Source organism: Schistocerca piceifrons, chromosome 1, assembly GCF_021461385.2.
Source record: "Schistocerca piceifrons isolate TAMUIC-IGC-003096 chromosome 1, iqSchPice1.1, whole genome shotgun sequence".
NCBI lineage: Eukaryota > Metazoa > Arthropoda > Insecta > Orthoptera > Acrididae > Schistocerca > Schistocerca piceifrons.
Genome location: NC_060138.1, coordinates 364,595,463 through 364,622,421, shown reverse-complemented (window position 1 = coordinate 364,622,421; position 26,959 = coordinate 364,595,463). Strand labels below are relative to the sequence as shown.

General features: G+C 40.0%; 1 protein-coding gene across 4 annotated transcripts in view; it reads left to right on the top strand.

The window, feature by feature from the left end:
- Positions 1-26,959, top strand: part of LOC124785632 (dihydroxyacetone phosphate acyltransferase) — a 134,331-nt gene that overhangs the window by 22,681 nt on the left and 84,691 nt on the right. For all 4 annotated transcript variants that reach the window (XM_047254197.1, XM_047254196.1, XM_047254198.1 and 1 more), the window contains exons 7-9: positions 1,849-2,224; positions 11,399-11,536; positions 11,634-11,780. In XM_047254197.1, the coding sequence (XP_047110153.1) occupies positions 1,849-2,224; positions 11,399-11,536; positions 11,634-11,780 (661 nt within the window). The remainder of the gene's footprint in view (positions 1-1,848; positions 2,225-11,398; positions 11,537-11,633; positions 11,781-26,959) is intronic.

Below are 26,959 nucleotides of genomic sequence, written 5' to 3'. Positions count from 1 at the left end.
GCATGATAACTAGTCACCTCCACCCTCTTATCAAGAGTGAGACAAATCTTGCAGTTGTTGATAAAGAGACCCCAGTGTAACTTATCCAGATTCCATTCCACATGTCCCCATGTGTATCTGTGAGCACCCCAAGATGCTGGGGTTGTGTAATGTTGTTGTTATTATTGGATGCCTAGGGGGGGGGGGGGGAGATTTATAGTGTGGATATTTTTGTGCACTGTCTGGCATGGCACAGCCCTCCCAGTTGCCTCCAGAAAGACAGCAGGCCATTCTGTTGTATTTTCTTGGATGTACCTGCAAGTCATAATTTGGAGGTATTGGCCATCAGTGTAACAGATCTCTAATGTTTTTATGTTTCATGATAGTGTTTGAGTCTTCAAATGTGGTGTATGCTAATTTGGAGGGATACAACCACCGCTGATGATCCTTGGTGATAATGTATGCATGATTTACTGTTGCGATGGCTCTTAGAGGCACACTGAGAGATTGAACTGTGTACGCAAGCTGAAGTGTGATGTTAATGATTGGTGACATACTGTACTTTACCTCTGAACTGTGCTGAGAATGCAGAACTGTGCTGAGAATGCAGATTTACTTTTACCTCAGTCACACATGTAGCTATATGCAGCAATTTCTCACAGTCAAAAGGATATTGAGATAGAGGTTTGTGACCAAGAAGCACAAACTGTGTGTATCGTGAGGGTGGTACACACTATTTTTATTTAAATGGTGAGTGGAACAATACATATTTAAAGTACTGGACACAATTATCAACATAGCATAAAGAAAAAACAAACTATGAACTGTGTTTATTAAAAAATTCTAAACAAATCTGAAGAAGTAGGTTAATTAAAGAGAGCAAAAATTACAGAAATGTTTAAAGTTACCAGCACATCTGACACATTCACACTAAGATGGCTGATGTATTCAGATCTCCTCAAACACTGCAAATATCCTGTTAACTAACTCCATGGAGGACTCCATTGAGGTTTAATAAATCACACTGTTGAAAAGTGCTGTCAAGTCAGGTGATGCAGTTCAGCAGTCATCACATTTTCAGTGCTTTATAGCAGGCATGGACAGCCTTCGGTGACTTGCAGGCGCCTCATTCATATGCTTAAGCTTGTGGGCCATCTAGACATGCGAGGCGACAGCACATGAAGTCAGAATTGTAGCAGTCATGACGTTAATGCTTATGGGATAATGCACCAATACGAATGGCACCCCTTTCCCAACACCTTACACCAGCAAGTTGTGCCGCCTGACATGCGTTTGTGAGAGTACATTCATTTAATGTTCACCTTATGTTCAGATCCTTACCATTCATTTATGTTTCGTGAATTTTGTTTCTTTACTTACAACATTTTCAAGTAGCTGTCTTAAAAACTTACATGGTATAATTATTTAATGCCTTATTCTCTTTTTCAAGAATATTTTTCTGTGAGCCGAATTGAAACACACCATGGGCCAGATCAAGCATGCTGGCCACTGGTTGCCCACTCCTGCTTTATAGCAGTGTTTCTTGAGAAATCCGCACAAGTTCCTATCCTCAAGGTGTTCCTACAATCATCCTATGCATTAAACAGAAGTTTTTGTTGTCATTTTGAAACTCTCGTGTGTAATAACAGATTTGTTATTCGAATTAAAGATATTTAATTATTAAAAATGATTAATTAAACATAAGTTCACTGATTCATTAGTCCCATTCATTAAAGGTTATTACACGTACTATTCAAATTAACATAATGTTTGCAGGCATAATGGGTACAACTATTTTTTGCTCCATGTATCTTTTATTTGTTTTGATTAAGTCAATACTTACTGTTAAAATAATTGAATTATGTGCAGGGTTTTGTGAAGGCACTAAAGCTGGTGAATGAGCACTATGGAAACATTTATGTCGAATTTGGAGAACCAATATCTGTGAAATCCTTCTGCCAAGAAAATGGGCACTCTGATCCTCGCCTCTGGCGTCAGGCTGTACCGAGAGAGGTGCCAGCTGCCGTGGATTTGGAAGCAGCAACTGTTCAGGAGTTGGCCTATAAAGTTGTACATGCTCAAATGGCTTCAACTGTGTTAACACCCTTTAACGTACTGGCTATAGCTCTGAGTGGCAGCCTCATGTGGAAGGCAGATGCTGCACCTTCTCTGACCCACATTGCGAGGGAGGTTACATGGCTGTGCTCTGTGCTTGAAACACTTGGTGCTCTGGTAGACTGCAAAGGTACAGTAACGTTGATGCTTAACTGGTATACTTTGAATGCTTGATTGATGGAATTCTTATTGAATTGAGACCAACAGACTTGCCACAACATTCTGTATATTTGATAAAAGTAGTGTAATTTGACTAGTGTACATAAATGAGCAGTGCCGTAACCAACACATTATTTTGTAATTAATAAATAATGTAGTATAGAACCATTACAAAAAGAAGTAGCATAGACAAGGAAAGGTTATACCTTTTAATAACTTTGTTAGTTGTGATTTGGTTTGGAGCAGACTTCAGTTGTTCAAATTCTTTGTTTGAAAATTTGTTGCAGTTTATTGCCCTCTGCCATTGTCACAACTGTGCAATTTAATAGTTTGATCCTCTCCTTTTTTTCTCTTTTCGGTCAATGTTTTAACATGAACTAGCCTTCTCTCTCATGTTGCTGCACATTGTCGCAATCCAAGACCCTTTTATAGTCATTTCCTTGTATTTCGTACGATATTTTGATTTTTTTTTTGTTCTGATATCCCTAAATAAAAGAAATATGTTATTAATTTACATTTTTTATTCCTCTCTTTAAGTCCGAACAGTTCATTATGTTTGTGAGAAATTGTAGTGTGTAAGTGAACAATGAAATGTAATCCTTAAATATTGTTCTTGTTAAGAAGAACAGGATATTTCTACTTAAATGTTGTAAGTAAACATAATAACTAACATTAATGGTGCTACTGTGAAAGAAAATGGTGGCATTGCTGTCATTCAACATCTCATGAAGTTATATATAAAAACAAAGATCAGGTGACTTACCGAACGAAAGCACTGGCAGGTCGATAGACACACAAACAAGCACAAACATACACACAAAATTCAAGCTTTCGCAACAAACTGTTGCCTCATCAGGAAAGAGGGAAGGAGAGGGGAAGACGAAAGGAAGTGGGTTTTAAGGGAGAGGGTAAGGAGTCATTCCAATCCCGGGTGCGGAAAGACTTACATATGTGCGTGTGTGCGAGTGTATACCTGTCCTTTTTTCCCCCTAAGGTAAGTCTTTCCGCTCCCGGGATTGGAATGACTCCTTACCCTCTCCCTTAAAACCCGCTTCCTTTCGTCTTCCGCTCTCGTTCCCTCTTTCCTGATGAGGCAACAGTTTGTTGCGAAAGCTTGAATTTTGTGTGTATGTTTGTGTTTGTTTGTGTGTCTATCGACCTGCCAGCGCTTTCGTTCAGTAAGTCACCTCATCTTTGTTTTTATATATAATTTTTCCCACGTGGAATGTTTCCTTCTATTATATTGATCTCATGAAGTTATTTGTTTATGGCAGTTACACCATATTTATAATGTGAGAAAGCAGAATGTGTGCCTTGTGATTCATTTATTCATTGTGTTTTGTAAATATCATGATTAAGCAGAACCTTCAGGGAAGTGAAATGAGTCAAGTTATACATTAGCAGGCAAAAGCATCCACTGCAGGTTGCTAGCATACAATACACTAACATTGTGCGATATAGTTGGATAGATTAAAAAAAAATCTACTCACTGAGTGGCAGCAGGAGCAAAAACATATAAAAGTTAAGGAAATGTACAGACTTTCTGAGGCAGTAGTCCATTTATGGGCAGAAGGATAGAAGGGGAAGGAAGAGGGAAGAAGAAATAGAACTGGCGAGGTGTAAGAGATGGAGAGAACAATGGCAAAGTCACCATGAACGCCTGGTCAGGAGAGACTTACAGGATGGGATCCTTCTCTTCCCATCTGGTGAAGGAGAGATCTGGGGTTTCAGGTGACTTTTCCATAATTCTCTCCATCGCCTAATCCCACCAGTCCTTTTGCTTCATCCCTCTTCCTTCTCCTTCAATCCTTCTGCCAGAAGAAGGACTTGCATTCAGGAGGGCAACAGTTCAAACCTGCATCCGGCCATCCTGATTTAGGTTTTCCGTGATTTCCCTAAATAACTCTGGCGAATGCCGGGATGGTTCCTGTGAAAGGGTATGACCGATTTTCTATCCCATCCTTCCCTAATCCGAGCCTGTGCTCCATCTCTAATGACCTCGTTGTCGACGGGATGGTAAATACTAACTCCTCCTCCTACAGAAGACGGCTCCAAAATTTGTGCATTTCCTTAACTTTTGTATGTGTTTGCTTGTGCTGCTGCTCAGTGAGTAGGAGCTTTTTTTTTTAATTGTCCAATTATATTATATTTTCAGACACTGATTATTTTCATTGGTATGGTAACATTATGGTTAGTGCTTACACTGATAAGTGCTACAACTCCTCTTCTGCTACTCAGTTGCTACTATGGGCATTTTGTTAATCAAAATTTAGGTCTCATATTCCAGATATTCTGATAAATTGAAGAAATATCTAACAGGTAATCTTTTACTGTGTTTTTGAACATTTGGGGCCAATTTCCTGTCTGGTATCTATCATTAACCAGTTATACATTAGTTCTGAATCCTAGACAGGGACATATAATCTAAATGGAAATAATCTTTTTTTTCTGATATTTTAGTTCTTACTTTCACAGATCATCCTAAATTCACTCAGATGTGAATAGTAGGATTATTATTAACAACATGATCAATGATGTTTGGTTATCAGCTTAGATAAGAATGTGTCTCTCATTTGACTATATAATGTTCGCTGCTTGCAAAACTTCTGATGTGTTAAAAATGTCACCCGGACTGGGACTTGAACCCAGAACCTAGACATTCATGGCAGTGACCTTTACTATCTGAGCTATACAGGTGTGACTCACAGTCCACCCTCATGTGCCTCAGTTCTGCCAGTACCTCTTTCTTACTTGCTTAACTGTGCAGCTCCTAGATTTCTCCTGGAAGAAGACAGATGGCTTAGCCACAGCCTAAGGATTGTTTGTTTCCAGACTGAATCTTTTAGTCTGCAGTAGAACGAGTACTACTTTGAAATTTTTTGATAGATAAAACTGCATGCTGTACTTGAACTCGAACAGGAACTTTGCCTGCAGTGGACAATACTCTGAATTTTTTGAGCAATGCATAAGGGGCAGTCAAATCTAAATGACACACACTATATGATGAGCATGGTGGGGCCTTTGGTAACACAAGTAGGTGTGTTTGGAGGGTGCCCTCTTGTGGGAATTGGGAAGGAACAGTGCGAATGTTCACCATTGTGCCATTTATCTATTAGATGTGTTCTGTGTTAGGTCAGCGAGTTGTGTGTGCATCTCACTTTACTATTAAAGCTGGGAAACAATAATAGTGACATGTAATGTGGCTTTTGGCTGCAGAAGGAGTGTCTGGAAATGAAATTCATGCCCAAATGTCTGCTGTTTATGGCGAACACAGTATGCCATGTGCACGTGTGTTTGCATGGAATAAATGTTTTCGAGTAGGTCTTGTGTGAGGAGTCTGCAGGACAAGCTCCTTGTGTCTATCATCTTCTATCATTACTGTGGTGGATGCTGCCTTCAGAAGTGACCAATGATGTGTGATGGAAGACATTCATCTCATGTTGGGCATCGCTCATAGTATTGGTCATGCTGTCAGGACAGAGCTTCCAAAGTTTCAGAAAATTTGTGTGCAGAGGGTTCTCCACAATGTGACGGAAGAGGAGAAATTGAACGAAATGTTGACATCACTGCAGCATTAGAAAAAAATATAACAAAGAAGAATATCATTTCCTGTCCCATATTACGATGGAAGATGAAAGATGGCGTCATCATTTTGAGCTGTAGAACAAGTGTCAGAGCCGACTATGCAATGGAAGTAGGTGGATTCACCCCCCCCCCCCCCCCTCTTTTTTTTCCGGAACACAGAGCCACAATTAATGCATGACACTTTGCAGATCTAGAAGTTGTCCATCAGGTCCGAATGGCCAGGAATCTTGATGGATGACATCATTCTGTTGCAGGATAATTCACGCCCACATGTCGTCAAGGTTGCAGAAGTTTTGCTGGGAGGCCCTTACACATCCTTTATAGACTCCTGAGCTCTCCCTATGCAATTTCAATATTTTTGTAGACCTGCTCTGGGCAAAGAGGTGCATGCCTCTACTAAGTTTTATTAATATTCTCTCTCTAACTGCTCAGTGAGCATTGTTGGCAATGTGTCCTTCGTCCTCAGTTGCATAGTTCAGGTTATGGCCCAAACTGTTACCACTCCCTCCATTAATGACTATATGATCTTTTTTACCAAGAATTTTTCTCAGTGAGCCTTAATCATAGGTAACATCATGGAGTTATGCACTTGGCTTAAAAGTATTAGTTGTATAGATCCTCCCACTCTATAGCCATGGTGCAGCAACTGTGATACATTTTCAGTGGAAAAAAATAGTCAAGGTTGCAATGACAGAAGCAGCTTTATTGATGCATTATGCATTTTCGAGCCATTTTCAGAAATTATTTAGAAATTATGGCTACTTATAACTAATGTGTTACTCGCAGTTCTGAAAAAAATTCTGAAGATGCCTCAAAGAGGCGAAATGTGTTAGTAAAACTTCTGCTGTCTTTGCAGCCTAGATTGTTTTATTTTCTTACTGAAAATTTTAGTTACTTGGTATTTACTACCCTGGGAGTTTTGTACTGAGTTGGGCATTGGCTACCTATGACTGTTCCCTAATTGAATGACTCTCTTGGTCAGTGTAACCTTCTGATTACTATTTGCTTTGACATGCACTTTTCTCCCTCTTTTGTCTGGTTGTTCCTTAGCTCCATGGGTTGCCTGTTAATTTTGTGCACAGTCTCCAGAGCAAAGAGTTTTTTTGGAACACCAAGAGTGAAGGGAGTGGACTTGAAGCACATATTGAGCGTCTTGCATGATGAAATGGTGAAGGTGGCACTGTGCCATATTATGACGTGGTGTGAGTGAGAAGGCTTCAGTGAAAGTGAAAAATGAAGAGTAATAATAGCCCCTCTAAGCCAGTAATAGTCTCTTTCAAAAGAATTGTTGCATATGGGCTATAGTTTGTAGACAAAAGTGAGAAAAATATTTGTACTACAGCATTAGAATGAACCAGTGCATGCTTGTTGCTTCTTACATTGTTTCTAAATTTTCAGTACAACTGACTACATTTGACCACACTCCAACATTTAGTTGTAAAATACATGGTTGTTACTCCAGGGAGACACTTTACTCCACTGAACTGTTCATAGATGCACTTACGCTTATTGATGGGAAACTATATGTACTCTTTGTTAACATTGTGGATGAATTTACTGTTTATATTTTTTGTGCAATATGAGGGATTTGCAGGCACACAATCCCGTTATTTGGACAATACTTTTCTGGGACACTTGAATTTGTTGAGATTTGCTGTGCTAGTCTTTACACACATGAGTAAATTATTTCCCTCTTGCTTTTACTGTTGCATGTAATGACAGTTGCAGAAAATATCAACAAATTCATCTTCATGTTGCAGAAACTCTGTCTCCATTTTGCAGAGTATAAAGTCTGTGAGTAAATTATTTTATATTGTATCTTCTGATTATGTACGCCCCACTCAGTCATCACCAAGAGGTGTATGACAGGGGTTATTTCATTTAAAGGTTTCTTATTGTTCCATTCACAGATAGCACACAGGAAGAACAACACTTTTACACCTTCATGTGAGCTGTTATTTTCCTAACTTCATGTGTGTGAACTCTGTGAGATAGACACACAAAAGACTGAGGAATATTCAAAACTGCTGACTTCAGAGATGATACTTGCAGTTTTCCAAACAGGTCCTTGCAACATGAAAAGCTCCTTTCTTAGTGTGCCTGCCAGATAATTTTTAACATTTTTATTACAATCTCTTGCCACTAAAACAACTGCAGGATCATTCAAGGACAGTTGTTGCATTCCCTAAAAGTTTAATGTTACAGAACAAAGAGTAACATTTTTACTTGCAAGTCAAAGCATTTAAAAGTATTTCCAGCTGGCAAACAGATTGAAACTCAAGTTCTTTATTCATTCAGTAAATCTCTACAGATTGCTGTATGCCATTTGCACATGCACACACATGCGCTGCCCCCCACCCCTCTCCCCCTCCCGCCCCCTCCTTCCCCCCGAGCATGGGTGCGCTCTCTCTCTCTCTCTCTCTCTCTCTCTCTCTCTCTCTCTCTCTATGTATATCAAAATATATTGCAATAGTGCAATAAATTAATTCTATTAGATTATGCATTTGGAGCAGCAGCAGTTATTCCATGTTCTTGCTTCAAGTCTGCTGCACTTAACATGGTCTAAAAATTCTGCTTCTGAATGTAGGGAGTTATCTAATAAGGATGTCGTTAAGGATTTATAAAATGGTGATAATTAGGAAATAACTTTTATGTGACAGATATTTGTGCATTTGTGTAGCACTATTTATAGTGGGTGTTTTACAGGCTGATGTCCTTCCTGACTGGAGATGGAGTTTTGTCTTTTTACCTGGTATCGTGTTCATGCAAATAAAATTTTTATTCCTATCTTTTTAAATTCTTTCTCACTTATTTACATATTTCTAGAATAAAAATGTAGGAGAGTGGGTGGATTGAAGACTTCTGCTATAGGGTGTGCAGGAATCTTTCAAGCGTGGTGTATTGCTCTTTTTTGGGTCAAGATGATGACTGAAATAATGGTTGTGTTACACCAAAATACAGTCTGATACTGTATAATGCTGTGGAATTAGACAAAGTATGCAATTCAAACAGAATGGAAGCGTGCTCTGTATACAAGTAAACATAGGCTGTAGGATAATTTTTTCAGTGTCACATTTGTTTTTGTTTGTGTGTCTGCCATTTAAAATCATGTTGAAGCCATATGCTGAGCAATTTTGTTTCCTTTGAGGATGTAATTCTGCTGAACTTTGTCACAGAGGTGTTGGAGGCATCCCCCTTTAAACAAAAGTTCGGAAAAGTTGTTTTGGATGTATTTATTATTAGCTCATTTCCTTCAAACAAGGCATTCAGCTGGTCTTTAGCTTTATTCACGGCTTTTTGTAGTTGTCTTGGGATTTTCTCTTTAAGAAGGATACTAGTGCCATCTGCAAACAAGGTATTTAATTGTGATTTAGTGCTTAGGTTGGGTTGTTTATGTACAGAAGGAAAAACATAGGCCCAAAAATGGATCATTGAGGGATTCCACACTTTATTACACCTGCATCCAAGCAATATAATCTAGTGCTATTATTTAGTTCATGTGTAAGTATTGCTTCCTACTTCCAGATTGTTAAGTACGAGGAAAACTTTTTTAATGCAGTGCCTCTAATGCCACACTTTTGAAATTTTACGAACACTATTTTGAGGTCCAAGATGTCAAAAGCTTTGCTTAGCTGTGAGAAAATAGCAACAGCATTTTGTTTCTTGTCCATTGCTTCTAGAACGTTTCATAAAAAATTATACATGACGCTAGTCATGGACTTATTTTTTCAGAAACCAAGCTGGGCATTAGTGAGGATTTTGTTCCTGTCCAGGAATTTCATTAATTTGTTATACACTACTGGGCATTAAAATTGCTACACCACAAAGATGACATGCTACAGACGCAAAATTGAACCGACAGGAAGAAGATGCTGTGATATGCAAATGATTAGCTTTTCAGAGAATTCACACAAGGTTGGCGCCAGTGGCGACACCTACAATGTCCTGACATGAGGAAAGTTTCCAACCGATTCCTCATACACAAACAGCAATTGACCAGCGTTGCCTGGTGAAACGTTGTTGTGATGCATCGTGTAAGGAGGAGAAATGCGTACCATCACGTTTCCGACTTTGATAAAGGTCGAATTGTAGCCTATCGCGATTACGGTGTATCGTATCGCGACATTGCTGCTCGCGTTGGTCGAGATCCAATGACTGTTAGCTGAATATGGAACCAGTGGGTTCAGGAGGGTAATACGGAACACAGTGCTGGATCCCAAAGGCCTTGTATCACTAGCAGTTGAGATGACAGGTGTCTTATCCGCATGGCTGTAACGGATCGTGCAGCCATGTCTCGATCCCTGAGTCAACAGAATGGGATGTTTGCAAGACAAAAACCATCTGCACGAACAGTTCGATGATGTCTGCAGCAGCGAGCAACTGGCTCGTCACTACTCTTGATGAACTGTGGTATTGTGTTGAAGCTGCATGGGCAGCTGTACATACACACAACATTCAAGCTCTGTTTGACTCAATACCGAGGCATATTAAGGCCGTTATTACGGCCAGAGGTGGTTGTTGTAGGTACTGATTTCTCAGGATCTATGCACCCAAATTGCGTGAAAATGTAATCACATGCCAGTTCTATTATAATATATTTGTCCAATGAATACTCGTTTATCATCTGCATTTCTTCTTGGTGTAGTAATTGTAATGGCCAGTAGTGTACGTGATTCTTTCAGTGATTTTGGCAAAGCCTGATAATAAAGAGACTGGTCTACAGTTTTCTAAATTTGCTTTGCCACCATTTTTATGAGTATGGATCATTTGGCAATTTTAAGACAGCCAGGAAAGGTTCTTGTCAAAAAGGGTGGGTTGATTATCTCTGCATGATGTGTTACGGTATTTATAATTCATTCCTTTATGATCATTCCTTTACGTTGCTCTGGTGATTGTTTGATCTGCCTCTCTTATTACTGATTATTAGATTTTTGTGTTGTCTGTTTAATACTGCCTGAAGATACTCTCAACACATTGTGGGCCAGTAATTCTCTTGTTGTCATAGTTCACGCTGATATTTTCCTTTTTGCATTCTTTGGTAACTTAATGAATGTGTTCCTCCATTTCAGTATGTTGTCTTTTTGGAATTGTTTTATAAGTTAGAGTGTTTGGTATGTGGTATCTTAATTGCCTCACCTATTGCTTGACCATGTCTAGTGTTTCTCAGGCCCTTGATTAGGGGTCATCAACTAACATCACAGTTCTAAAAGAGAGATGTTGTATGTGGATAAGTTACACTTTTCAGCCAGGACATTATGAGGTACTTCCTGTGGTGAGAACAAGTATGTTTGAGTCATATGCAAGTTAGTGGCAGGGTACAAAAGGTATATTAACTGGTGCTATAATACAGAAAAATCATTCATTTGATTTCATGTGAAAAGCAGCTAATATATTTGACGTTAACAAATTGCACAGTATAGTGATCAGTTGCTGAAGAAAATGTATCGTTGTAATAATGAGACTTGATGGAAATTCTTGTGCTGCCAGTAGCAGCAGTATTTATTAAAGTGGACAAATCACATGTAGTGTTGTTAAAACATTATCAATTTCTGTTTTACAGGTCCAGCAAGTACAGAGGAGGTCCTTAGAGAGTCACTGACAGTTCATAAATCCCTGATAACATTAACCCCATTTGATGATCTGGTTTTAACAGATATAAGTATTTCTCCTCGTGAAATTAATACTGCTAATTTGAAAGGTAATGTGTGTAATCATTTTTTATCGAGCAAAATTTAATTTTTTGAAAAAATGCTTTATTACCAATTGTTGCTATTGTAAGTAATTATTTTGAACAGCACATTCACTATCACACAAAACTATGGGAATAGCAGTGCCACTGATAATGCTTCAGCATTATGTCAATCCTGTGATGCACTACATTATTGGTCCAGCTGTGGTTACAGTTGCTATGCAAGCTATGCCTGAAGCAGAGATACAAAAAGGTGAGTTCTTTTAATGAAACAAATTAATTACTTTCTGGTGTCCTGCTTATTCAGTAAAACTATACACAGTTGAGATGTGTAACACAAAGTAAAAATGTGAAAATCTAAATTGTGTTAAATGTGGACAAAAGTGAGAGGAGCAACAGATTCTGGCTGGGTCAACTACAACGTGAAATACTGAGTTCTAAATATTTAATAATTATGCTCAGACTAACAAAAAAACAAAATCGGAATATATCAGAAAATGAATAGAGTGGTGTAAAATGACAACTTGAATCCTGTAACACATAATTTTTCGCGTTGTTTCTGGCCCAACTGTAACCTAATCTGTTGGTGACTGTAGACATTTTTCCAATCAGATATTAGAGGCATACAGATTTATCATTCAGGTATGCTAGTCCACTTTGTTAATTAAGAGTACAAGTCATTAAAGAGTGGTATTAATTTTTTATTATCTTGTGCATCTTACAAAAGGCATTAACATTTTGTTGAGGAGAAGTCTTCATGCACTGTGAGCAACTGCCTGCACAGATCTGATTGAGGCCAAATAACAGTACAATTAGGTAAACAGTCACCTACAAAAAATGGAGTTGAATCAATTGAAATTTTACTCCATCTCTTGAAATATACTACAGATACTTGTTAAATGTTACATATGAGAAAGATGGTGTCACACAATTGACCATATTTTAGTGAGCCAAACACCTTAAAGATACTTTGGCTTCAGTTCAAAATAGGGCATTCAAATAGCCTTGACCCCGGTGAAAATGTTTGTGAACAACATGGCTGCCAATATTATTAAGGGAGAGGGATTTAATGTTTCCTTGGATAGTGCATCCACTATTATTATGCATGATTGCTTTCACATATTTGCTGCTGCATGCAATAGGTGTCAAAGACTGCTAACAGCTGAACACAAGCAAATGTGAAAGAAAGCTAGTTTGTAGTGAGCTTCAGCTACTCATGGCATAGCCTAACACATCCTGGGGAGGACTGTCCCAATTCTGTCTCTGTTTCTAATTGAACTTAATTGCATCGTTGTTCTGAAAAATTGATTTGTAAGTAGTCTTTAAATTACTAAATTCATCAAAATTAAAAAGTACAAAGACGGTTCAGTATGTGAAAAAGTTTGAAGTGATTTCCTTCTTTGATGGACCCTCTTACATATCAGTTTTGGTGATCGAGGTTGAACACAATAGATCATTGGGGAAAGGTGCACTGACATCTAGAGGTATAATAAGTGTGAATTACATCCAGCTTGCTGCCTGTGACTCACATTGAAAATTTGTTGACAGCTCTCATATAGAGGAGTGGATTTAAGTTTTCCACCGAGAAGTCTGTATGTGTTCTTTTTAACCGTTCTCGTTCGATTTTAACCTTTCCTGAGTTGCGCTTGAGGGACACTATTCTTACTTTTCAAGACATAGTGAGATTTCTGGGGCTCATTTTTGACTCGAGGCTCACGTGGTTACCTCATCTTAAAGACCTGAAACGGCGGTCGCTTCAGGCTTTAAGTATTTTAAAATGTCTTAGTCACAGTACATGGGGAGCTGACAGGACTTGTCTGCTCCAGTTTGTGCAATCTCGGCTCGATTATGGGTGCACGGTGTATGGGTCTGCGAGGCCTTCGTACTTAAAGATTTTGGACGTTGTCCACCATGAAGGGCTTCGGTTGGCCACTGGGGCATTCCGAACTAGCCCCATACCAAGCCTCTGTGCAGAGGCAGGTGAACCGCCACTTCATATGCGGCGACGGCTCCTTACGGTACGCCAGGCGTATAAAACTTTGTCCACACCCTACACACCTGCATACCATACCGTTGCTCGGCCTCCTCTGGCACGGTTATTTCATAACCGGCAACGTGCGACGCAGCCCTATGGGATTCGCGCACAGGATTGCCTTGCTGCGATGTCTGTGGCTGGTCTTCGTGTTTTACGTCGCGGTTGGAGCAGATCTCCACCTTGGCTCCTCCGGCGTCCCAAACTTATTTTAGATTTGACTCGTTTTAAGAAGGATGGCACGCCAGATTTTACATTCCAGTCACTGTTTTTTAACATTTTAGATGTGCATCACGGTTTCACTGTCGTTTACACTGATGGCTCCAAACAGGAGAATTTCCTTGGCTGTTCTGTGGTGTTCCCTGATCATGTTACCCGGATTCGCCTCCTTGCTGAATATACCGTTTTCGCAGCGGAGCTCCACGCGATCCTGAAGGCACTGGAGCAGATGCATCGTGTTTGGGGCGATCGATTTCTTCTCTGCTCCGATTCTCTTAGTGCCTTACAATCACTGCAGAACCTATACCCAACTGAGGAGATGGTCCAGCTGATACATGACCAACTGTACTTGCTCCAACAGTGGGGTAAAGAGGTATCCTTCTGCTGGGTGCCTGGTCATGTCAGCATTTGGGGCAATGAACAGGCTGATCGGGCTGCCAAGGAGGCCTGCAGAGGGCAGGATGTGGTCCAGTGTCCTATCCCCTTGCAGTCAGTCATCGCTGCACTCCACAGGAAGTGCATGGAGTTGTGGGAGGACGAATGGCTGGCGGTGACGGCCAATAAACTGCGGTCGGTAAAGTCAACCACTGGGCCGTGGCGTTCCTCCTGCCGGTTGCTCAGGCGGGAAGAGGTGGCCCTCACACGTCTTCGGATCGGGCACTGTCCTCCCACACATAGCTTTTTATTACGGCGGGAGGATCCTCCGTTTTGTGATGCTTGTGGTGTGCACATCTCTGTCCGGCACATTTTAACAGGCTGCATTTTATACCGTGATGCACGGGCAGAAGCACAAGTTGATGGGGATCTGCCTTGTGTTTTAGCTAGCGATGAGACGTGTGTGTCTAGGGTTTTTAAGTTTTGTGATGTGTCTGGACTCTGGCCTAAACTTTTAGACTGGAGGTTTTAGTGTGTTGCAGAGTGGCTGACTCCTCCCTTTTTTCCTTGCGGTCAGCCAGCCACTTCCATCTGCTACATTGTTTTAGCTCCCTCTACCATTTTCTTCCTGTGTTGTCCATGTTTTACTGCTGACGCCCTGCTTCATCCCATGCTTCGGTGTGGGTGAGCACATTTTTTCAATGATTGTTCCCCGTGTTTTATGTTCCGTTTTATGTCAATGTTCTGAGGTTTTTTTTTTCTTGACACCCGTCTCACTATGATACTGCACGGGCGCTGAAGACCTTGCTGTCGTGCGCCCACAAACCCCTCTACTACTACTACCACTATCAGCTCTCATATGTGGCATGATTCAAGAAATAGTGTTCCAGCATTATGTCTGAAAATAAGTCAGTGATTGATTTATAGGAAAAACCTCAAGAATCACACTTACTCATGTCACACGAGAATGCCCTGAATTGCATGCATATCCTTGGTGCATAGACTACATAACAACGTATTGTCAATAATGTTACTCGTTATTGGACAAAACATAATGCTGACTGTCAGCTATACCCCCGTAAGATGACTCTGGCCCTGTGTGATTATTTTCGTTTGCCTTATTTAAAATTACGGTTGTATGTATATTTTTTTTTTTTACAAATTAACACCTGCAATTCTGAAAGCAGTGCCAGGCCAGTTAAACAGATTGTCCATGACTGATTTCTATGAAATCACAATAAAGTCCAACTGTAAAGGGAGGGAGAGGGAGAATCCAGAATGACTGTGTTTACATGTGCACAGCAGTTTTTACACTGACCAGAAACAGGTTATGAACACTTTATTATATAGTGAATGCGTGTACAGGTTTTGTTCCCTTGATCTCTGACAAGTGGTACCTAAGGCCTCCAACAAAATAGAAAAAACAAAATAAACAGCAGTATCAAAATTTATTATAAAATTATTTAATTGGATAGATCAAAAATCTCCTCACCAAGCGACCACAAGTCACACACGTAAGACTGTTGTAATTGGCAAGCTTTCAGAGCCAGTGGTTCCTTCTTCAGGCAGAAGGCTTGAAGGGGGAGGAAGAAGGGCAAAGGAAAAGGACTGGAGAGGTCCAGGAAAAGGGATAGATTTAGGAAAAGTCACCCAAAACTCGGGTCAGGGGAGACTTAACATGTGGGATGAGAAGGAAAGACTGATTGTTGGGGACTGTGTCAGATGAGATTTGACAACCTGAGAGCTTAAAGGTGGAAGACAGGGTAATATGCAAGACAGAGATTACTACTAAAACATCGTGCATGAGTTAATAAGAGCGAAAAGCTAAGTGCATTGTACGTAACAGAGGTGGGGGGGGGGTGAGAAACAGACGGGAAAGACAATGAAAGACGTAGAAAACTAAAATGCAAAGAGTAGTTACAGTAAGGCTCATATAATGTCGCAGTGTGAAAATATATTGTTTATATTTTGCTCTACCAAATTATCTTGTTTGGAGAAAGAGGCATTCACACTAAGTTTGCTGCACCAGAGGTTCCCAGTGTCAGCAGTGTCAGTTAACATTAATGAATTGACAGAAAAATGGAAAAATGAAAGAGTACTGGGTGTCAAGAATATAATAAAATGAATGAATGAAAAAAGTTATCTTTATACTTGTATTCAGTTTGACCATACTGCTGGAATGTAAGAAGGCAGGGATTTTTAGTTCCCTGTGTTTTTTTTGCTGCTGTGCTAATAAATTTTTCAAATGAGAGCGTTTTCATCAAATATGTCTGAATAAGTTTATAACCACTGTGGAAACCCACTGCTCTAATTTGGCCCCACGATATTACCATGCAATTAAAGGTAGTAGTGGAAAGTGTGTTAAATCCACAGATAAATCTAATATGGAATGCAGCTTACCTGTGTTGGGTAAAGTGATTAAATAAGCATACAGTGTGGAATGGACTGTGCAGTTTATGTTGAGGAGTTGGAAATTCAAAAGTCCAAAATTAACAGTGTATATCGATCTAGAAATAAACTATCCACCTCACAAGAAATAAGAGTTACTGAAAAGGAGAGAGATGTTGGATGCTTTTAAATCAATGCATCAGTCACATTTTGTATGACCCTTTTGAGCAGCATTAAGATATATCTGTTATGACTCCATGTATAAAATCTTCTCGGTTTTCAAGCCACATCACTTCAAATAAAATTCTCGAGCTAATGACAGCTATCTCTACCATCGTCGTCAGGAGTATAACTGTTGACTACTGGGGCTGGTATGATTTTCCTCTTATACACCCATCATAACAATTGCGGGAACCAATCAGAGAGGCCAAAACAAAGTGTGCACGAAGGTGAGTCAGGCAACTCATAGCAGCTTCAGCCCACCGCGTTACTGAGCAACGTCAGATGGCGCAAGGGGCCAGTGCCATGTTAGATACTGCCACTCCCGCCTCCCTACAAGTCTTGAGCATCCTTTGTGGCATCCTTTCAACATCCAAAGCCTGCCCCCATGCTGTACTCAGTGTGTACCCCTGGTTTTTGTTAATTTGTTGCTGTTCATTCTAATCTCAGCCACCCCTTTTACAACGGAATCCCAGTATGTTGATTCATGAGTCAAGACTCTCGTGTTCTCAGACTGTATTTTGTGTCCATTTACCAGGCAGCGCTCAGTTAAAGCCAATTTGTCAAGCTCCCTTTATTTAATATGTCTCTTGTGCTCTGTATGATGTTCTGCAACTGTTTGACTTGTCTGGCCTTCATGATGAAATACGTTAATAATTTTGAAACATGATGATCTTATTAACCCATAATCAGTGACAACACTAAAGCCTTTTAGAACTTCGATCTGAAGGGCTATGTCTGCTCCACGTGATCTACAGCCAAAGAACTATAAAATCAATACCCATAAGTTTATTGTCTTTAGATTCCATTACATGTAGAAGCCACATTAGTCTATGATCGAAAGTGATGATTATTTTTAGTATCAGAACAGTGTGCCACATTACAAGTTCAATCAGTTTAAGAATTTGACAAGAATGTTAATGTCCACCCACTCCTCCAACATCTTAATAGTGAGCTACAACTGTTGAGTAGTGGTCACAGAGCTAGAAGTGGAACAGAAAATAGCAAAATCTGTCCATAAATAGTACACACTGTATAGGACTCCTTGCTGTGGAGATTATCCCATTAATTGCTATTGCAGGCACTGTGACGTTTAAATTGGAGCTGTAAAATGTGCCCTCAGTCTTTCATGGTGGCACGTCTATATAAAATCTTCTTGGTTTTCAAACCCCAACAATTCGAATAAAATTCTCGAGCTTTCGATGGTTACCTCCACATCATCGTCAGGAGTAAAACTACTGTCTGCCAGGGCTGGCATGATTTTCTTCTTTTATATCCACGATTACAGTCACTGGCACCAATCAGAGATGGCCAAAACAATGCATGCGCGGAAGCTGAGATGGGCAGCTCATAGCAGCTCCAGTGTGCTGCAGCACAGAGTGACGTCAGGTGGCGTAAGGGACTGGTGCCATGGTTGAAACTGTCACTTCTGCCTCCCTGTAAGTGTTAAACATCCTTCGTTGCTTCCTTTCAGCATCTAAAACTTGCCCCCAGGCCCTACTCAGTGTGTACCCCTGGTCCCTGTTAAAATTGTTAATGTTCCATTTAAACCCAGCCGCCTCTTTTATAGTGGAATCCCAGTATGTTGACGCACAAGCCAAGACTCTCATGTTCTCAAACTGTATTTTATGCCCACTTTCCAGGCAATGCTCAGCTATGGCTGACTTGTTGAGCTCTCTTTGTTTAATGTGTCTCTTGTGCTCGGTACAATGTTCTGCAACTGTACAAATTGTCTGGCCAATATAGATACTGCCGCACACACAAGGGACATCTTATGCACCAGGCACATGAAGAGCCATGTCCTCTTTAACAGTTCACAGCATATCTCGTATCTTGTGAGTGGGCTAGAACACTGGTCTCAATCCATGTCTCTGCAGTACACATCTTAACTTGCTGCTTGTTGTCCTATAGTATGGCAGGAAAGCTGCCGGCTAGACGTCTTCAGCCAGTTTACAAGGCATCCTTCTTCAGTGACACCTGAAAGTGTTTGCAATGTCTCTTTTGCTATAACCATGGGAATTCAGGAAAATGAGACTAATGATGAAGTAGCCAAGGACACCATGTTCCATCCCCTTACATGCTGTGAACTTGTTGTCAAGCAACAAGGCCACATGTCACTGAGAGTTACAGAGGCTCTCCCAGTATGGCACAGAAATATTTGTACACCTTATTTTAACTGAAAATGTATTTCATTATGACAAGAGTGCACAACTGGTTTATCACCTGATCTTCCCTATATTTTGGGTGGTGGTTAAACAAGTGTATGTATTTTAAACTTTTGTAATATGTTCAGTCTTCTGCCTAATGTGTTACACAGGAAATTTTAGTGTATACTCATGATAGCATGCTCATCCATTTGTTTCGTGATCAGCCAACCACAATATAGTGACTTATTGTTTGGTATGTCTAACTGTATCATTATTTTAAAACAGAAACACACACTTTTATGTTTATGATAAACAGGGTGAATGTATGAGAGAGAGAATAGAAAGCAATTTTGATTTATAGTTTCAGTTTTAGTTTTAAAGATTTTAATGAAATTTGTCTTCAGAAGTTGCAGTAAGGATGCTAGTAACTGAAAAGTTGAGAGATCTTACTTAACCTGCGGTCATATTCACAGTAACCACCACCACCACCACCACCACCACCACAACAACAACAACAAAACATTGTCATCATAAAAGTCATGCAGTTTGTGAAAATGTAAATAAGAAATTTGAAACACTCTCCTTTCACATATAGAAAGTGATGGAACAAAATTGAGGAACACTGAAGGATATTAAATGTCTCTGTAATGGGATGTTCCTAGCTGAAACTTTGCCCTTTCACAAAGAATCAACTCTCGTAAAGGCTATTAATAGGCTTGGGAATATCTCACATGGCTGAAATACATAATAGCAGTAAGGATTTTTTATAATGCAAGTGGAAATACACTGGAGTGCGAAACTTGAGGATGGAAGTAATTTACACATGATGTGTCACTGCCAAATAACATAGATCAATGAAATGTGAACTGTACATAGAAAGAACTGACACAGTGTAGTACAGAATGTAACTGAAAGAAATATGTAATGAGACGAACAGAAATGCCACTTTCATTCAGAGACAATAATTGCATTGAAGTCACTGCAGTCATGAAGGGGCCCCTGGACTTTACCAAAAGGGGGGATCATGGTTGTTAATATGGGGTGTGATCACCATGGTGGCAAGTCATGTTCTGCAATGTGCTCCCATGCTGACCACAAGATGGGTAAGGAGTTCTTGTGATAGGACGTTTCACTCCTCCACCAGCACGGCTGACAACTGCTGAACGGTTATTGATGCCTATGGACATACTGCAGAACGTCTCTCCAGCACATCATGCACATGCTCAATGGTATTTAAGGTGGTGGTGGTGGTGGTGGTGGGGCGGGGGGGGGGGGGGGGGGGGGCAGCCCTGTGCATTTGCCGAATATCCTCTCATATGAAGAGATCCACCACCTGTTCTGTTCAACGAGATCACACATTAGCTTCCACAAAAATGAAAGAAGGCCAAACACATATCTGAAAAGATGCCCGTGGGGAAGGAGTAGGGGCACAAGGGTGTTAACCGATGATTGCATCTTGTTCAAAGATTTGGAGGTCCTTCCACCCCTGCAACATTACGTGTTGCCATGATTGTTTGGTGGTCCAGCTATTACGGTGTGTGCAGAAATAGTATTGCATGGGCATACTGCCCTCAAAATATTTGAACACGGTACACTCACCAGTTAATGCCCTTGTGACACTACTCGTTCCTCACGTGCACCGTGTCAAGGGTGCATTTAGCCCTGACTTCATTATTATGTATTACAAAGTACAGCCGTATCGAACTGAGCTGGTGGAGGAGCTCTTTGAATGAAAAGATATTTAGTGAATGTACTGCCATGCCTGTTCCTCCCAGCTTAAATGCAGGATGTGTTTAGGAGACGTATTGACGCACATCACCAATGACTGTCGAGCAGTTGTCAACTGTGCTGGTGGAGCTATGGGACACCCTACCTCAGAAAATGCTTACGAACCAGCATGGGGCATGTTGTAGAACATGAATTGCCATTTGTGGTGATCACGTACATTATTAAAAACCGTGTCTTGCAATTTGTAATGTCTGGGGTACCCCTTCAGTGTAATTATTGTCTTTGAATAAAAGTGCCATTTCTGTTTACCTCAGTGCATTTCTTAGTTACCTGCTTTACTCTGCTGCAGCACTTCTTTCTTTGTATGGTTCAAATTTCATCAAGTTGTGTTGCTTGGCAGTGACAATGATACAAAAGTTATTTTCTTCTTTAAGCTTTTTACACCACTGTTTTAGTTGCTGGTGAAGCACAAAGAAAACCATGCTTAACTCACACTAAGTATGGCTGAGGGTCTGCTGATTTGTCACAAAACCAGTTGCTTCAAATTTCATAAGTTGATTTGGCCCTACCACATTGGAATGCAGAATGCAAGGAACTTCTGGCAATTATGGGCCATCTGTTCAAAACCCAGTAGTGTAATGCTTGGATCCATGAGGATGTTTAGGTTTCTCAAAGCATCATCAGATATGGGATAGAGAATATTCAGTATTCATGGAAGAGAAGAAAGTAGAAAGGGCTAAGGCTTTGTTTACAGTAGCACCGACAACAGCCATCAGCTGCCGTTGCCAGAGGTCGCCCAACAGCATTGTCCAATGACATCTTGGTCATGGTGCATCAGATCTCATTCATCAGTTTTTGGCAGGATTGAGCTGGTTAGGTTAGATTTTAACCTCCAAGGGTAGGATCTATTAAAAAGATGCCGAATCAGCTATAACTGTCTCAAAAAGAATGTTTCGGCTACTGTACACTCTGTCTTCAGTTATCGGAATTAAGAAACAAGTTTTACAAAATACCCATGTATTATGAAAATATGTAATTTCAATGATACACCACTCTAAGGATCTCTCCAAAACACATTATTCAGAGTGTGGTTTATTATGCTGTAGTGGCGACTTCAGAGTATGAAGCCTGTGCTAATGAGGTCATGTGCACATAATGATTAATTCACGTGCTAAAAAGTAGATTTTCTATTATATGCTGAATGGGTAAAATTTGTGGGTGGGTAAGCAAGCATTATTTAATTAATGAAAAGTAGATTTGCGGTGTCACACCCAGTTCACTTTATTCTAAAAACGATGTACATTCATGCCATACTGGCAGTAGGTATATTCAGATAATCTAATTCTAGCACTGGAAACTACACTGCTTTTCGACCACTTGCCCATTGGATTTGAGAAAGGACATAACAAGATTTCTGGTGGCAGTATTATTTCAGATTCAATGTAGTTCGTAATAAAGAGTGTCAGCCATATTACATTGTCTTAGGACATTTGCATGAAGCATAGCTCCAAAATTTGATACAGAATAAATTTAAAACTTCGCAATATTTGGGGGTGCAGGAGTGAAATTATTAGCTTTTAAATTGGTATTTAGGGCATGGCAAATAGCATCCAAAATATCACAAAAACTTTTCAGAATGTAGCAGAGGCCTAATCATTGGAAAGATGTAATCACCATGTCACTTCTTGTTTTACTTGAACCAGAATTGCAACTTTAATGTGAGTATTGGATGTTTTGATAGAGCTCAAATCACAGCTCTAGGCAACCACTAGAAATCTGTTTTCTTTAATTTATTTGAAGTGGTGTAGACAAATTTCGGTTAACCTTCAATGGCTGTCATTCAGCGTACATGTGAAAGACAAGCACAAAGCTTGGAATAAGATACCCTGAACACCTAAAGCACTGTAAAGTCGAAAAACTTGTGTACCACATTTGCAAACTATTTCATGGAACAGAATAACCAGGCTACTGGCATAAAAATGCCAGTAAGCAATAACAAAAGTTTGTAGACAGCTAATGTCCACCTATCACAACCAAAAAATGTCTCTACAGTAACTTTAATCATAAAATACACCATCCTTGTCACTTAAATTATTTTTCAAGGTTATAATCTACACTAAAATTCCTGACAAAGATTTTGTCTACTATTGGTTTCCAATAAACCTGCGATTACAGTCCATAGATTCTGAGCTACATCTTGATTTGATATTTTTCATCCTCAGTTTACCCCGAACTACTCCTTTCAGTAAACTTATCAGTTTCCCACAGACCATGTTGCATGTCATGTCAGCCATTATGACCGAAAAAACAAAGTGATTTGAATTTCGCTGATTGTTGTCCAAAGTCTGTATGTTCTGGTGAAGAAATTGGCTACATTGTGATCGTGCATGTAGTGACATACTGATTTGAAAAGATCGGTCATGTTTGGACGGTGTTGGCCGTCGGTGGAATCCTTTGACATCAGTGGCACTGTGAAAGCAGTCTGAGAGTTGTTAAACACGTTTCATGTGGTGATGCAAAAGTTGTATGAAGCCGTACAGTCTCAGGCTTTTACTCTACAATTTGCATCAGTCATAAAGAAACAAGTTCCCAAAGTGAAATCTGCAACACAGACTGTCAGAAGAAACAGCACAAGTCCTAGCATTTGCAAGTGCAAAAATAGAATGCCATTTAATGTTACTCCCCGTGTTACTTGCATTCCTGTCAAGGCACTTGCTAAACAACATGTAACAGAATCAATAGTGAAATTGCCAACTAGAAAAGTATTTGCATCCTTGACCACAAGAATGATCACTGTCATATAGGGCAAAATGAACGAAGAAATAAAAATTCTTCAAAAATGCCATCAAAGCCATCAGGTCTGGTTCAGAGCAGATGGATTTGAAGGTGTTCCTTAGGGAACTGTGTAGCCCCTTTATCTAGTTCACAATGTTTCCCTTATCTGCCCCATCCCACTCTAGCAGTTTCTGCAGTAGTGCATGTGCTATGTGTGCTCACAACGTTCCTAATAGTTGCCCCTTCTCTCACCCCCTCCTCTTCCAATGAAAACTTAATGTCAAGGGTACCTTGCTTATGCTAATACTGAAATTACATACCAGTTTACAGTGAAGGGTCTCAGATGGGGGACACTATTGGCTGCTTTGCAGCTTGCCCCAGTTGTGTACTAAGGAGCTGAGGGACAAGTAATCTTTATGTTAATGAAGCTGGTGACTTGTACTTAGGCTACAAAATTCCTCACATAGTCAGAGAGTCCCTGCATATGCATAATCCAACTATTGCATTTACCCAGCAGAAGAACCAGCCCAAACGTATAACCTCAATGTTGGGATAGGTTATTCTTCTTGGTATCAAGTCATGTGACAATTATGGACAACAAACTGGCAGAAACAGCAGCAGTGAAAGTATGCAACATCCCCACAGGGTCACAATGTAAAGCAATCTGCAGGCAGTAAACCTCATCTTCATACAGTGCTATAGGAGGTGGGAGGGAGGGGGACTGGAAGGCATGAACAAGTTACGGCTAGTTAAGCTAGCTGCTTGGCTGTGACAAGTCTTCTAATGAGAGTGCAGCACAAGGTTTGAATGACCTTCTGTTTTTGAATTTTGACTTTGAAATGTTAAGCAGCTGTAGAACATTTTCTTCTCTTCCAAGTTCCTCCCAAAAGATTTTTGAAATAACACTTAGGTGGAAATAGTTGCTAAGTTTTAAAATATGTGAAACAGCTTTTTGTGCACTCAACCATTTGAATATGTTACCCCTGTATTATTACTGTACTATTTTGATTAGTTTATTGTTTTATATAATTTATTTTCTTCAGTATGCTCTTCAGTGCCCAGGCTGTTGTGCATACTTAAATGGAATTGTGAAAAATTGGTTTAAATCTAAATGATCAATAAATTGAGGATAATCCAGTATTCACAAAGCATGATGTAGTCTGATAGTTTGGATCATCCATGTAAACATCAGCTTATGCATGGTTGCAATGAAAAGACACCTTTAACAAAGAAAACCTGGAGAAAAATAAGCAGATCTGTTTTGTATATGTGGAACCACTGATGGTCATCTTACTGACAATTCTGAAGAAATTCCATATTCAAACTGAGTTTACTCATGTGACAAAGGGGGATGATGTAATCAACTCAGTGAAGCAGACTCTGTTATTGATTACTTAATTTTTATCCAGCTGGACATTTGTAGTGGTGATACAATTGTTAGAATGCCGTAATATAGACTTGAGTTATTGAAAGAAAGCAGTAAGGGTCAATAAATGATTTGAAGCCAGAATGAACACTATAACAATAATCATGTAGTGAAGTAGAAGTGGATAGTTCCTGTGAAATATTATGGGTGGAGGTTACACTCAACAACCGAGCTAGGTTAGTAATTGGCTCCTTTTACCGACCTCCCAACTCAGCAGCATTAGTGGCAGAACAACTGAGAGAAAATTTGGAATACATTTCACATAAATTTTCTCAGCATATTATAGTCTTAGGTGGAGATTTCAATTTACCAGATATAGACTGGGACACTCAGATGTTTAGGACAGGTGGTAGGGACAGAGCATCGAGTGACATTATACTAAGTCCACTATCCGAAAATTACCTCGAGCAATTAAACAGAGAACCGACTCGGGGAGATAACATCTTGGACCTACTGATAACAAACAGACCAAACTTTTCGACTCTGTAAGTGCAGAACAGGGAATCAGTGATCATAAGGCCGTTGCAGCATCCCTGAATATGGAAGTTAATAGGAATATAAAAAAAGGGAGGAAGGTTTATCTGTTTAGCAAGAGTAATAGAAGGCAGATTTCAGACTACCTAACATATCAAAATGAAAATTTCTGTTCCGACACTGACAATGTTAAGTGTTTATGGAAAAAGTTTAAGGCAATTGTAAAATGTGTTTTAGACAGGCACGTGCCGAGTAAAACTGTGAGGGATGGGAAAAACCCACTGTGGTTCAACAACAAAGTTAGGAAACTACTGCGAAAGCAAAGAGAGCTTCACTCCAAGTTTAAACGCAGCCAAAACCTCTCAGACAAACAGAAGCTAAACTATGTCAAAGTTGGCGTAAGGAGGGCTATGCGTGAAGCGTTCAGTGAATTCGAAAGTAAAATTCTATGTACCGACTTGACAGAAAATCCTAGGAAGTTCTGGTCTTACGTTAAATCAGTAAGTGGCTCGAAACAGCATATCCAGACACTCCGGGATGATGATGGCATTGAAATAGAGGATGACACACGTAAAGCTGAAATACTAAACACCTTTTTCCAAAGCTGTTTCACAGAGGAAGACTCCACTGCAGTTCCTTCTCTAAATTCTCGCACAAACGAAAAAATGGCTGACATCGAAATAAGTGTCCAAGGAATAGAAAAGCAACTGGAATCACTCAACAGGGGAAAGTCCACTGGACCTGACGGGATACCAATTCGATTCTACACAGAGTACTCGAAAGAACTTGCCCCCCTTCTAACAGCCGTGTACCGCAAGTCTCTAGAGGAACGGAAGGTTCCAAATGATTGGAAAAGAGCACAGGTAGTCCCAGTCTTCAAGAAGGGTCGTCGAGCAGATGCGCAAAACTATAGACCTATATCTCTCACATCGATCTGTTGTAGAATTTTAGAACATGTTTTTTGCTCGAGTATCATGTCGTTTTTGGAAACCCAGAATCTACTCTGTAGGAATCAACATGGATTCCGGAAACAGCCGATCGTGTGAGAATCAACTCGCTTTATTTGTTCATGAGACCCAGAAAATATTAGATACAGGCTCCCAGGTAGATGCTATTTTCCTTGACTGCCGGAAGGCGTTCGATACAGTTCCGCACTGTCGCCTGATAAACAAAGTAAGAGCATGTTCTTATCAATGGAGAGACATCTACAGACTGGCGTGCCACAGGGGAGTGTTATGGGACCATTGCTTTTCACAATATATATAAATGACCTAGTAGATAGTGTCGGAAGTTCCATGCGGCTTTTCGCGGATGATGCTGTAGTATACAGAGAAGTTGCAGCATTAGAAAACTGTAGCGAAATGCAGGAAGATCTGCAGCGGATAGGCACTTGGTGCAGGGAGTGGCAACCGACTCTTAACATAGACAAATGTAATGTATTGTGAATACATGGAAAGAAGGATCCTTTATTGTATGATTATACGATAGCGGAACAAACACTGGTAGCAGTTACTTCTGTAAAATATCTGGGAGTATGCGTGCGGAACGATTTGAAGTGGAATGATCATATAAAATTAATTGTTGGTAAGGCGGGTACCAGGTTGAGATTCATTGGGAGAGTCCTTAGAAAATGTAGTCCATCAACAAAG